The sequence below is a fragment of the Capsella rubella genome, unplaced genomic scaffold, assembly GCF_000375325.1.
Source record: "Capsella rubella cultivar Monte Gargano unplaced genomic scaffold, Caprub1_0 scaffold_6, whole genome shotgun sequence".
NCBI classification, from domain to species: domain Eukaryota; kingdom Viridiplantae; phylum Streptophyta; class Magnoliopsida; order Brassicales; family Brassicaceae; genus Capsella; species Capsella rubella.
Window position 1 is genome coordinate 15,570,708 of NW_006238918.1, and position 12,530 is coordinate 15,583,237.

The 12,530-nt window shown below is 37.7% G+C and overlaps 3 protein-coding genes and 1 pseudogene across 4 annotated transcripts in view; all 4 read left to right on the plus strand.

Moving 5' to 3' along the window:
* LOC111830020 overlaps positions 1-929 on the plus strand; it is a 1,148-nt gene extending 219 nt beyond the window's left edge. Inside the window, exons 2-4 of the mRNA XM_023780374.1 lie at positions 1-64; positions 140-368; positions 766-929. Of these exons, the coding sequence (XP_023636142.1) occupies positions 1-64; positions 140-368; positions 766-929 (457 nt within the window). The remainder of the gene's footprint in view (positions 65-139; positions 369-765) is intronic.
* Positions 930-2,047: 1,118 nt separating this feature from the next.
* On the plus strand, positions 2,048-3,689 carry LOC17882732. 2 transcript variants are annotated; one of them, XM_023781238.1, is made up of 2 exons: positions 2,048-2,904; positions 3,211-3,689. In XM_023781238.1, the coding sequence occupies exons 1-2, from the start codon at positions 2,235-2,237 to the stop codon at positions 3,327-3,329; spliced, it is 789 nt and encodes a 262-aa protein (XP_023637006.1). In that variant the 5' UTR covers positions 2,048-2,234; the 3' UTR covers positions 3,330-3,689. The 2 variants fall into 2 exon arrangements, with proteins under 2 accessions (XP_023637006.1, XP_006288487.1); XM_006288425.2 differs by having other exon boundaries at positions 2,050-2,904; positions 3,214-3,689.
* A 1,264-nt stretch (positions 3,690-4,953) lies between these two features.
* On the plus strand, positions 4,954-7,677 carry LOC17884198 (annotated as a pseudogene).
* Positions 7,678-9,833: 2,156 nt separating this feature from the next.
* LOC17881286 (L-type lectin-domain containing receptor kinase IV.4) lies at positions 9,834-11,999 on the plus strand. Its single transcript, XM_006287151.2, has one exon. It carries the CDS (start codon positions 9,834-9,836, stop codon positions 11,853-11,855), a length of 2,022 nt encoding a protein of 673 aa, XP_006287213.1. The 3' UTR covers positions 11,856-11,999.
* The last annotated feature ends 531 nt before the right edge of the window (positions 12,000-12,530 follow it).

The following is a 12,530-nucleotide window of genomic DNA, read 5'->3' on the forward strand; positions in this document are numbered from 1 at the left end:
GAAACCCGGGCTTGCAGTTCCCGCAAAAATAAAAGACAGTACACGGTTTTATCCTTACTTTAAGGTATGTGATTTCTTCTACTCTTTTTTTTTAAGTAACTCCAAAATATTTAAAATATATATACATATTTTTTTGAAGGATTGTGTGGGTGCTATTGATGGAACACATATCCTTGCAATGGTAGCTGGAAAAGACACAGCTAGTTATCGTAACCGAAAAGGACAATTATCGCAAAATGTTTTGGCCGCATGTAATTTTGATTTAGAATTTATATATGTTCTTAGTGGATGGGAAGGTTCAGCTCATGACTCAAAAGTATTACATGATGCTTTAACACGAAACACTAACCAATTAAAAGTTCCTGAAGGTATGTCATTTATATTATGATTAAAAAAAATTTGTTATTCAATTTCATCTAATCACTTGTGTGCTTTATGAAATTTCAGGAAAATTTTATTTAGTTGATTGTGGATTCGCCAATCGTCGCAGTTTTTTAGCTCCATTTCGAAGTACTCGCTATCATCTCCAAGACTTTAGGGGACAAGGAAAAGATCCCGTAAATCAAAATGAGTTATTCAATCATCGTCATTCTAGTTTACGAAATGTGATAGAGAGGATTTTCGGCATCTTCAAGTCAAGATTTCTCATCTTCAAATATGCACCACCCTTTCCGTATAAAACGCAAGCGGAGTTAGTACTTGCATGCGTTGTTTTACATAACTATCTTCGTAAAGAATGTCGTTCGGATGTGTTTCTTCCAGAAGAAAACGATGTTGAAGAAAGCGGTGTTGACGAAAGAGATGATGCTGAAAATAATGCAAATGAAGAGCTTCAAGGTACTCAAGATCAACAAAGAGTTCTTGCTAATAATTGGAGAGCATCAATAGCTACACATATGTGGACAGATGCTATGAATATGGAATCATGATGCAATATGAGTACTTATCTTTATATTATTTTTGGATTTTTCAATTGAATCTTTTGTGTTAGACGGTTTGGATCGATTTGAATTATTTTAACTTGGTGAAATAAAGCTTTTTCTGGATTTGATATGAATAATGATGTGTGGAAGGTTTCGTGATTGCACAACGTTTTTGTTTTGGTAAAATTTTCATGGTCTCTCATGTTGTTGTGATTGTGTTTCACTATCTGTAATAAACGGGAGGCTAGTCATAATCTGCTTATTTTATCTCCTCTCACACAAATATATGCATAATCTGCTTCAGTCCATTCTTCACCACATTGGTCACAAGCGACAATGGAGGGTCTGTTTCAACTCTCTATAGCACACATGTATCATTTGAGTTTGTTGGTTTTTTAATTGTCTCTCTGATCTGTTTCTCCTGAGAATATGTCAAAAGCCCAATCATCACTAGTTTTGAATCTGTTCTTGACGTTAAACATGTTCATCATATATCCTTCTTTTGTTTTTTTAACATGTGATAATCTTTTAAAATCACCCAAAATTCTTTTTAAAATCTCACCAAATGTCATCAAATCTCAAGCTAATTTCATTTTTTTAAAATAGGAAACAATAACAAATCCACCATAATACCTTAAAAACTCACTTAAATCTCCTAGAATCTCAAATATTATAAATTCCACAAAATCCTTCCAAATCATGATTTGAATACACCCCCCTAATACTAGCACAGAGACTACAGAGCATCACGCGTGACTCACGTGACACCTTCTTTAAAATAATTACGACAGGATCTGTAAGTACATTACGTTTAGACTTTAATTTGATCCGTTTTGGTAATGAAATAAACAAAAAACAATGGTCTAAAAGGAGTCGATTTAAATTTTGTTGACTACATAAAAATATTACTGTAGTATGATTATTTTCTATTTACTAGCACCTACATTTTATAATGTTTAAATATGTATTATTAAACAGTTTTGCATGTATAAATCTTTATCTGATTATTAGAAATTTTGAAAAAAATTTGAACACTAAACCTTCATTAAAATATAATATATACAAGAAAAAAAAAACACAGGAAAAATAGTAATCTTCCCAATGAGTTGGCTTCTTGCTTTGTTCAATTACGAAAGCAAAATCAAAAGCTCTTAAACCCAACCAAAAGAACAAACAACTCCAAATCCACAATTCGATTTCACCAAGAACTTAAAATCACACAGATCCATTCCCGAATTCAGATTTGTCTAAAGGGTTTATCTGATTCGTTCTCTCTCTGTGATCTGTAAGTAAAGTTCTTACCTTTAAAGAATGTCTCAGAAACATCTAGAGCCATCACGAAGCTCAATTGAGTCTTGCACTTCACAGCTCCTCTCATGGCGACCATTTCAACGCTCCAAAACCCTAGACTCACCTGACCATCCACCGCAGACCAATGGGTTTCACTCCACTACTAAACGCCCTTGCTTCTCCGATCGATCCACTTCTTTCTCCATCGAAGCTATGAGCCGTCTCTCACTCGCCGACGACGACAATGGTGGGAAGACGTTATCAGCTTCCAATTACAGCAATAGAGGAAGTTTCCGGTTAGTAGCGAGGAAGCGACGGCGGCGTAACTCGAGATCGGTGTCTGGTCGGAGTAGTGATCGGAGTGGGACTCGGAGATGTTGCTCCATTGGAGCTCATGGGACTTGCTCGGATTTGCCTTTCGCCGTCGGTACAGATTCGAGTGGAGAGCTTTTTGGTGAAGCGAATTGGGGTTCTGATGTGAGTGAGGCGGCGAGGAATTCACGGAGAGAGCGGCGAGATTCCGGCGGTGAGAAGGAAGCTTCTGGAGGATTCGGATTCGCCATTGGGATTGATCCGATGGGGAATGAGTCTGGGTATGGGAGTGAACCTGGTTACAGAGGTGATGCTGAGTTTGGTTATGGTGATGAGTTCGATGATGAAGAAGAAGATGTTAAGCCATTGTTTTGGGGAGGTACTTGCTATTGAGATTCTTGGTTTTTAAGATTAAAGATAGAAACTTTGATGTTGTTTGCCACTTTTTCTGATCAACGACTCTGAGTTTGCTCTGCTTGTCTATTATGGTCTTGCCTGATGTCATGTAGCAGAACATAGGAATTGTTAGAAAGTTGTCATATTTGGGTTTAGGGAATGATATAAATGGTGAAACATCAATCTAGTCCAAGCCAACACACGATTTGTTTTATACATTGTGGTATTTGGTTTTAGCATTGTTAGGTCTTTGTCTGGCATGTGATTGATGATTGTTTTGGATTTGAAGCAGATACAGATTCAACAATGGGGATGGCTGGTGATACGAAATTCTCAGATAATAAACCTCAGTTCAGGTGCCGCCGCAGAAGACAACATGACTACAAAACTGTTGACTCCATGAGATGAACTCAAGAAGCACATTACTATGCAATCGAAGCCAAGTCGGACTTCCGACTATTGGGGGAGCAGGTTTTAATATGAGATGGACATTACCATTCAATTCGAAACCAACCCTGACCTCTGGTTAATATGGAAGCTTTTCCGGTCTGGTTGAAATACGATCAGCTCATCCGCGCTAATGATGATTCGCATACACAAGGCAAGAAGTCTTGTTGGAGAAACTTTGCAGGTTTTATATGCATTTTGACTCCTGAAAATATAGAGCGCTCTCCTCAAGTAAATTTTCTGGAGACATGGAACAGGTTCACATAGGTAGTGACTTAATGTTACAACAATCAATGAAAATACCAAAATTGGTTTATAGTCTTTTGTATTATGTGGCGAAAAGATTAGTAGCCAAGAGTAAACATAATCCGGGGGTCACCATTGACCCTGAATTATTTATTTTAAAAAATGAAATTACATATTTACATGAATAATTAGTACAAACAATTAAGCTACGAAATTACAGTAAAACCTCTATAAATTAATAATGTTGGGACCATGAAAATCTATTAATTTATAGAGGTATTAATTTATCGATAAATTAATAATTATTAATTTATAGAGAGATTTTCCTAGTTTGAAAGTTTTTTCAGAAAAATATTTAAAACTGAGATTTAATCATGATAATTAGTATTTTATATAATCAATTAAAAAGAAAATAATAATTATTATGTCTTGAAAGATAATGCTAACAATTTTTGATATAGTAAAATATTAGAAATAAACTCTAACAAAAACTAATGTGTCTATATATACATATATTTTGAAAAATTTACCTAATTATTAATTTATAATATTATTGGGACCATATATTTACAAAGGATTTTCAAAAAAATTATTATCTTATTATTTTATCGAAATATGTCTAAAATTACACTGGTCCCAACTTGGGACCGGAGAAATTTATTAATTTATAGAGATTATTAATTTATCGAGTATTAATTTATAGAGGTTTTACTGTACCATGAATTTTCTCTTGACGATGAATGAATATTTATTCTCTTCATCATCAATGGATCGAGTTAAAGACGAGGACCTTTCTTAGAACACTTTGACAACACTACCAATCGGGTTAAAGATAAAAGACTTTTCCTTTGACAAAAGAACACTACTTTTCCACACTATCTGAGTATACACATATAATTAGAAATTTATACAATTTATAGTTTACTGAATTATTTAAGTTTGAAAATTGGAATGTTTTCAAAATAACAACCAATGATATGTTAATCATAAGTCTTTGGGCAATCACAGAAAATAAGAGAAAAATATATTTATCAGGAGGAAAAATCAACTTTTTTCTTTTTTGAGTTTTCCACGTTCTTTATAGACTAGTCGTCAAAATGTGTGAAAGGATCAAACACAATATATACAAAAAGCCAATCTATTACTATCATTTTGAACTGAAAACTCATTAAACTTTGTGTGGTATCACAATAAACTCAACACACATATCACAAGGAACCATGACGACGACTTTTCCATTGACCCACCCAAAAGAACATACGAATTTTCCAAACCCTCTTCACACCATATATAGTCGTGGTTTCTCTCTTCTCTAAAGACTAAAACCAAAGCCATAAGAAGAAAAAACAGAGAAGAAAGAATTACAAAGCCAAGCCATGTTCCTTAAGTTCCTCCCCATCGTCTTCTTCTTCAGCCTACTTCTTCAGTCCTCTTCCCAAACTCTCGACTTCACTTACAATGGCTTCCATCCTCCACTGACTAACATATCCATCGAAGGTATTGCCACCATCACACCTAACGGTCTCTTGAAGCTAACCAACATAAGCATGCAGAGAACAGGTCACGCCTTCTACACCAAACCAATCCGTTTCAAAGATTCTCCAACTGGCACTGTCTCGTCCTTCTCCACAACCTTTGTCTTCGCTATCCACTCTGAGATCCCAACACTTAGCAGCGGCGGCATGGCCTTTGTTGTTGCTCCTAACTCCACCCTCCCCTTCGGCAGTCCCTTCCAATACCTCGGCCTCTTGAACGTCAAAAACAACGGTAACGATGATGATCACATATTCGCTGTCGAACTTGACACGATTGTGAGCATCGAGCTCAATGATATAGACAATAACCATGTGGGAATCGATATTAACAGCTTGAACTCGGTGAAAAGCTCGCCTGCTGGGTACTGGGACGAGAAAGATCAGTTTAACAATCTCACTTTGATTAGTCGTATGCAGGTTTGGGTCGATTACGATGGTCATACCCATCGAATCGATGTAACTATGGCTCCTTTCAACGAGAATAAACCTAGAAAACCACTTGTTTCTATCGTCAGAGATCTGTCTTCGGTTCTTTTGCAAGATATGTACGTAGGTTTCTCTTCTGCGACCGGTTCTATGTTGTCAGAACATTTTGTTCTTGGATGGAGTTTCCGGCTGGAGGGGAAAGCTCAGCCATTGGCCTTAGCGAAACTTCCGAAGTTACCTGTGTGGGATTCAAAATCCTCGGGAGTCTACGGCTTCTTGAAGAACTCGATGCCGTTGATCTCTCTCTTATTGATTCCTCTTTTGCTTATTATTTTCCTTGTTCGCTTCATCGTGAGGAGGAGGAGAAAGTTCGCAGAGGAGCTCGAAGATTGGGAAACAGAGTTTGGGAAGAACCGACTAAGGTTCAAGGACTTGTACTACGCCACCAAGGGATTCAAGGATAAGAATCTTCTTGGATCAGGCGGGTTTGGGAGGGTTTACAGAGGTTTCTGTTGATGTATTCTTAAGTGAGTTTTAAATCAAGATGAGGAGATAAAGAAAACGACATATATGGAAGATGAAGAATGAAGATGAAGCTGTTGACATAGTGTATGTACTAGTTCAGTACTACATGAAGTAGTTCAACGAAGAAGAGCTGAAATAAGGAAATCATATATGACGGTTAATCCAAGATTTAGTAAGAAGGTTATGAAGACTAGAAGCTTGGAGAGGAGTCTAGAAGCTTGAAGAGTTTCCTTTTAAGTAGAAAAGGAAACATGAAGAGGGATTTCCTATTCCATAAAGGAAAAGGAAATTCACAAGAGATTTGGCAATTCCTATTAGAATTAGAATAGGAAATTAGGCTTGTATGGCCACGACCTATTGTGTATAAATAGGGGTGTTAAGCCTTTGTAGAGGTTAGCACAAAAGAGCAAGAGAATTCTTAGGCATTAAGGTTGTGTGGTTTCTTGTAAGAAAGCATAACGCTTAAGGGGCTATGGGGTTTGTCTTGAGAGATTCTTGGATTGTGTATAGATCCATGAACGTGAGAGATTAGATAATTGTTTGAGTGAAACTTGTAAGTTTACTAAACAGATTCTCTAATAAAGAAGTTTTGTTTTTGAAGAAACCCCTGTCTCAGTTTGTGTCTCAGTTTCCATACATATCAATAGCTCTTGCACTTTCAGTTTCTTGCCGAAGACGAAAAAGGAGATCGCCGTGAAAAGAGTCTCGAACGAGTCCAGACAAGGGTTGAAAGAGTTTGTGGCTGAGATCGTTAGTATTAGACAGATGAGTCACCGGAACTTAGTTCCTCTTTTGGGATATTGCCGCCGGAGAGATGAGCTTCTTCTGGTGTATGATTACATGCCCAATGGAAGCTTAGACAAGTATTTGTACAACAGTTCAATAGTAACCCTCGATTGGAGACAGAGGTTTAAAGTTATTAAAGGCGTGGCCTCTGCCTTGTTCTATCTCCACGAGGAATGGGAGCAAGTGGTGATTCACCGCGACATCAAAGCAAGTAACGTCTTGTTAGACGCGGAGCTCAACGGGAGAGTCGGGGATTTTGGTTTAGCCCGACTGTGCGATCACGGATCAGATCCTCAAACCACTCGAGTTGTTGGAACTTGGGGATACCTAGCCCCTGATCATGTTAGGACAGGACGGGCCACTACCGCTACTGATGTTTTTGCGTTCGGGGTGCTCCTACTAGAAGTGGCGTGCGGTAGACGTCTTATTGAGATTGTAAACTCGAGTGATGAGACAGTCCTGCTCGTGGAATTAGTTTATGGGTTTTGGATAAGGGGAAACATCTTGGATGCTAGGGATCCGAATCTAGGGTCCGAGTATGACCAGAGAGAAGTCGAAATGGTTCTGAAACTAGGTTTGTTGTGCTCTCACGCTGACCCACAGACTAGACCAACAATGAGACAAGTGCTACAATATCTAAGGGGAGATGCAATGTTACCAGATTTATCGCTATTGGACTTGGGTGAGAGTGAGAAAATGTTGGGGATGAACCATGGATTCAGTGAGTCGTCATGTATGTTTACCAGTAGATCTTCAACTGCCTATTCAGTACTTTCTGGCGGGAGGTGATTTTCGAATATCAAAATGTTTTTTTTGTTGTCTTCACATTACATAACGGTCTAGGCAAGTACTATATTAGACAAATATTTGTACTAAGTGTTTTGTGTTGTTTTACATTACATAACGGTATTGACAAGTAATATTTGTTGAAAAAAAATTGGGTTGTTTTAGATGCACGAGATAGGGGAAAATGTTGACATATTTCAGTGTAGGAATAAGTGAAACTCTATGGACTAGCAGCTTGGAAGACCAATTCACTAGTAATGATGTTGCATTTAACAAAGAGGTGATTGATGAGTGATAAGGGATTGCAAATAGAATAGAGACTAAAGGAGCAGGTCCTTATATATATGCATGGCATCAATTGTAATGTGACAAAACTACATGGAAAAGACCACTCTGTTTGAGCTAGGGAGCCAATTTGATCTATAATCTTTTGGTCTCTGTTGTATATACATATGGTTTGAAAGAATATGTTAAGCAGCCAAAATAATGTGTCTCTAAATATGGGGATAGACAAAGACTAATAATATAAGAGTCTACTTACAGTTTTGAACCACACATAAGTCACAAAACTACGAATAGGTTTTTTTTGTTGTTTGTACTTATTAATGAAATCGTATAATTTCATAGAAAACAAAATTCAAACCACTTTTACTTCAAGACTCATTTAGCTCTGAAGACAAAATCAATCTTCACAATTATCAAAAATCTTCACAGTCCACACAATATGGATGCAAAAAATTTTTTTTTCAAACTTGACAGATGCAATTTTTTTTTTTTTTTTATCCTTTGGACAGATGTAAAGTTTGTTTCCAAACACAAATTAAAAGGGCCTCAACCAACTTGTATACAATATATATGTGTCTCAAACTTGACATAGTCGAATTGAGAACATGTATATAACCTCCCTTTTATTTTATGTTAAGTTTTTTATTTTTTACTTAAAAAGAAATAAACAACTAGCAATAGAGGATACTGTATGTGGAAAAGAGATGATTGAAATTAAAAGAAAGACTTTGACTCTTTGACTTAGTTATGACTGTCCTTGTGCTAATTGAATGCCGTCGTGAAGAGGATGAACAATTTAGAGAAGAAGAGACATGAGATGAGAGTAACGAGTGTGTGGTCCAAATTAAAACCAAAATAAATGATAAAAAAAAAGACAGACTTCTTCTTATACCACAAAATGGTTTTGTTCAATTCCCACCAAAAAAAAAAAAATGGTTTTGTTCAAACAAACAAAAGATGAAAAGATAGATAGGTCCGGTTATAAATACCACAGCTGTGTTTCTGATCAAAACCGAAAAATCTCAAAGCTTATTAAGTGCAATTTCCATTTTACATTTATTTTCGGTTATCTTTTCTTAAACAGGAGAGATATGAAAAACAAATACTAGTAAACAGCATACATGTTACTAGTAAACAACTAGCATTGTAAGAGAAACGTGGAAAATAGATTTAGTTCTGGCTTTCGGTTTACTATGTTATCAGCTTCACTTGTTACACGTACTGAGACGATGATACACCATACACGTCGTATTGTATCACAATATGGCCAAATCAAAGCTTCTTCTAGTAGTATTTAGTTATTGACATTATAAGAGATTTATAGGTAAATGTTACAACGACCAATGAATGAGAAGACTAATCCTTTTTAACGAAACCAAATCGGTCTAATATAATCGTCGAGCTTATACGATTTGGCAGAACATGTCAGCCAGTCGTCAAACCAATAATAATATACAGTATCGCTGTTTTGGTTTAATGAAGGTTATGGCCTAATGATTCCTCTTACCAAGTTGTCTCTAAAACATATGGCCGAATCTAACAAGTTCTAAACAAAGACCATAAAAGGTGTTGTGGTGGTAGAAAACGACGGTATTGAGGACAAGATACAAGTTACACCAGAGACAAACACACATTGCACCACAACATTACAAATTAAAACCTTTATTTTCCCGTCGCTATATATGATTCGGTCACTCGTCTTCGTGAGTCTCTACCACATGTGACCTCTTATATAGGTTAACCCGAAACGACTTTTCCCTTGACCAATAAACAAAAACGACTTTTCCACACTCTTTGAGTACACTTTCTATATATTGTCTTTACAAACTGATCAAACACCTAAACCAAAAACCAGCAAAAATAAAACCTCTTCACCATGTTCTTCATCATCAAGCTCTTCACCATCTTCTTCTTAAGCTTCTTTTGTCAATCCCTAATGTCCTCTTCCCAAATAGTCCACTTCACGTACAATGGCTTCCGTCCTCCACCGACAGACATATCCATCCAAGGGATTGCCACCATTACACCCAAAGGTCTCTTGATGCTAACCAACACAACCGTGCAGAGCACCGGTCACGCCTTCTTTACCAAACCGATCCGGTTCAAAGATTCTCCAAGCGGCACCGTCTCGTCTTTCACCACTACCTTTGTGCTGGCTATTCACTCTCAGCTCCCCCTTGTTGGCACCCACGGCATGGCCTTTGTCGTTGCTCCTAGCCCTAGCCTCCCATTTGCCAGCCCCTTACAATACCTTGGTCTCTTTAATGTCTCAAACAACGGTAAGGATAGTAATCATGTATTCGCTGTCGAGTTTGACACGATTATGAATATCGAGTTCAATGAAACGGACAATAACCATGTTGGGATCGATATCAACAGCTTGAACTCGGTTAAAACTTCGCCTGCTGGGTACTGGAACGAGAAAGCTGATCAGTTTAATAATCTTACTTTGATCAGTAGTAAACGTATGCAGGTTTGGATCGACTACGATTGTCATACCAATCGAATCGATGTGACGATGGCTCCTTTCAAAAAGAATAAACCTAGAACACCACTTGTTTCTATCGTCAGAGACCTGTCGTCGGTTCTTTTGCAAGATATGTACGTAGGTTTCTCGTCTGCGACTGGTAATATTGTGTCCGAACATTTCGTTCTTGGGTGGAGTTTTCGGGTGAACGGGGAAGCTCAGCCATTGGCCTTATCGAAACTTCCGGAGTTGCCTGTATTGGATTCAAAACCCACGAGAGTCAAAAGCTTCTACCGGAACTGGGTGCCGTTGATTTCTGTCATGTTGATTTCTCTCTTGCTTATTATCTTCCTCGTGCGCTTTATCGTGAGGAGGAGGATAAAGTTTGCTGAGGAGCTCGAAGATTGGGAAACAGAGTTCGAGAAGAACAGATTAAAGTTCAAGGACTTGTACTACGCCACCAAAGGGTTCAAGGATAAGAACCTTCTTGGATCAGGCGGCTTCGGGAGGGTTTACAGAGGCCTAATGCCCAAGACAAAGAAGGACATCGCCGTGAAAAGAGTCTCCAACGAGTCCAGACAAGGGTTGAAAGAGTTTGTAGCTGAGATCGTTAGTATTGGACAGATGAGTCACCGGAACTTAGTCCCTCTCTTGGGATATTGCCGCCGGAGAGATGAGCTTCTTCTGGTGTACGATTACATGCCCAATGGAAGCTTAGACAAGTATTTGTACAACAGTCCAGAGGTAACCCTCGATTGGAAACAGAGGTTTAAAGTCATTAATGGTGTGGCCTCTGCCTTGTTCTACCTCCATGAGGAATGGGAACAAGTGGTGATTCACCGCGACGTCAAAGCCAGTAATGTCTTATTAGACGCGGAGCTCAATGGGAGGCTTGGTGACTTCGGTTTAGCTCAGTTGTGTGATCACGGGTCTGATCCTCAGACAACGCACATAGTTGGAACGTGGGGATACCTAGCCCCCGATCACATCAGGACAGGACGGGCCACGACCAGTACTGATGTTTTTGCGTTTGGGGTGCTCCTGCTAGAAGTGGCGTGCGGTAGACGTCCTATCGAGATTAATCACGTAAGTGGTGAAAGGGTCGTACTTGTGGATTGGGTTTTTGGGTTCTGGATGGAGGGAAACATCTTGAATGCTACGGATCAGAATCTAGGCTCCGAGTATAACCAAGGAGAGATCGAAATGGTTTTGAAGCTAGGTTTGTTGTGCTCTCACGCTGACCCACTAGCTAGACCAACTATGAGACACGTGCTACAATATCTAAGGGGAGATTCAACGTTACCAGAACTGTCGCCGGTAGACTTACGTGGGAGTGGGATCATGTTGGGAACCAACCATGGATTTAATGAGTCAGGCATGTTTACCACTGGATCTTCAGTTGCTTATTCTGTACTCTCCAGCGGTAGATGATTTTCGTATATCATGACGTTTCTAGCTATAAAGCAATTATCTACAAAATATAGAGGACCATGTTTACGTAGAATATTGTATGTACCAGTTTATTCTTATTTCTTAATGATGTTGCATGCAAATTAAAGTAGAAGTGGTTGATGTACCAAGTCATTTAAAAGGAGAAATTTCAAAGTGTATGGTCATCGAAGTATAATATGTATCAAGTGCCTTTTGTATTAGTAGTGTTTACTCAGAGGCTGAGATTTTTAAATGTTTATAGACAGCGACATATCGTCCTAAAACAGAGATAAGTCACAAAAGTTATAGGTTTTTTTTAGAATTAATTGGGTTTTTAGTATATTTTTGAAACATAATTGTAGAAGTAGTACATTTACTATTCATTATTAGCAAACTAATACATTTTTACTATTTGGACACTATTTAGAACCTATTAAAAACCCCCTTAAATCTAATAACTAAAAATATTCATCAAAATATATTTGTTTTCTATAAAATTTCAATTACATAAAAATCTATATTTTTTTCTCTATAATTTGATATGCATTTTTTTAAATATAATTTCAAATATTTTTCAAATAAATTTTGATACGTCCAGCTATCCTTATGTACAGTTGTGTGTCGATATACGGAAAATTTTCCGTACAGCGGTCTATATATACGTATAATTGTACG

Coding starts and splice junctions, on each gene's coding strand:
- LOC17882732 (XM_023781238.1), top strand. CDS start 2,235: ATGTCTCAGAAACATCTAGAGCCATCACGAAGCTCAATTGAGTCTTGC. Junction 2,905..3,210: donor TAAGCCATTGTTTTGGGGAG/GTACTTGCTATT, acceptor TTGGATTTGAAG/CAGATACAGATTCAACAATG.
- LOC17881286 (XM_006287151.2), top strand. CDS start 9,834: ATGTTCTTCATCATCAAGCTCTTCACCATCTTCTTCTTAAGCTTCTTT.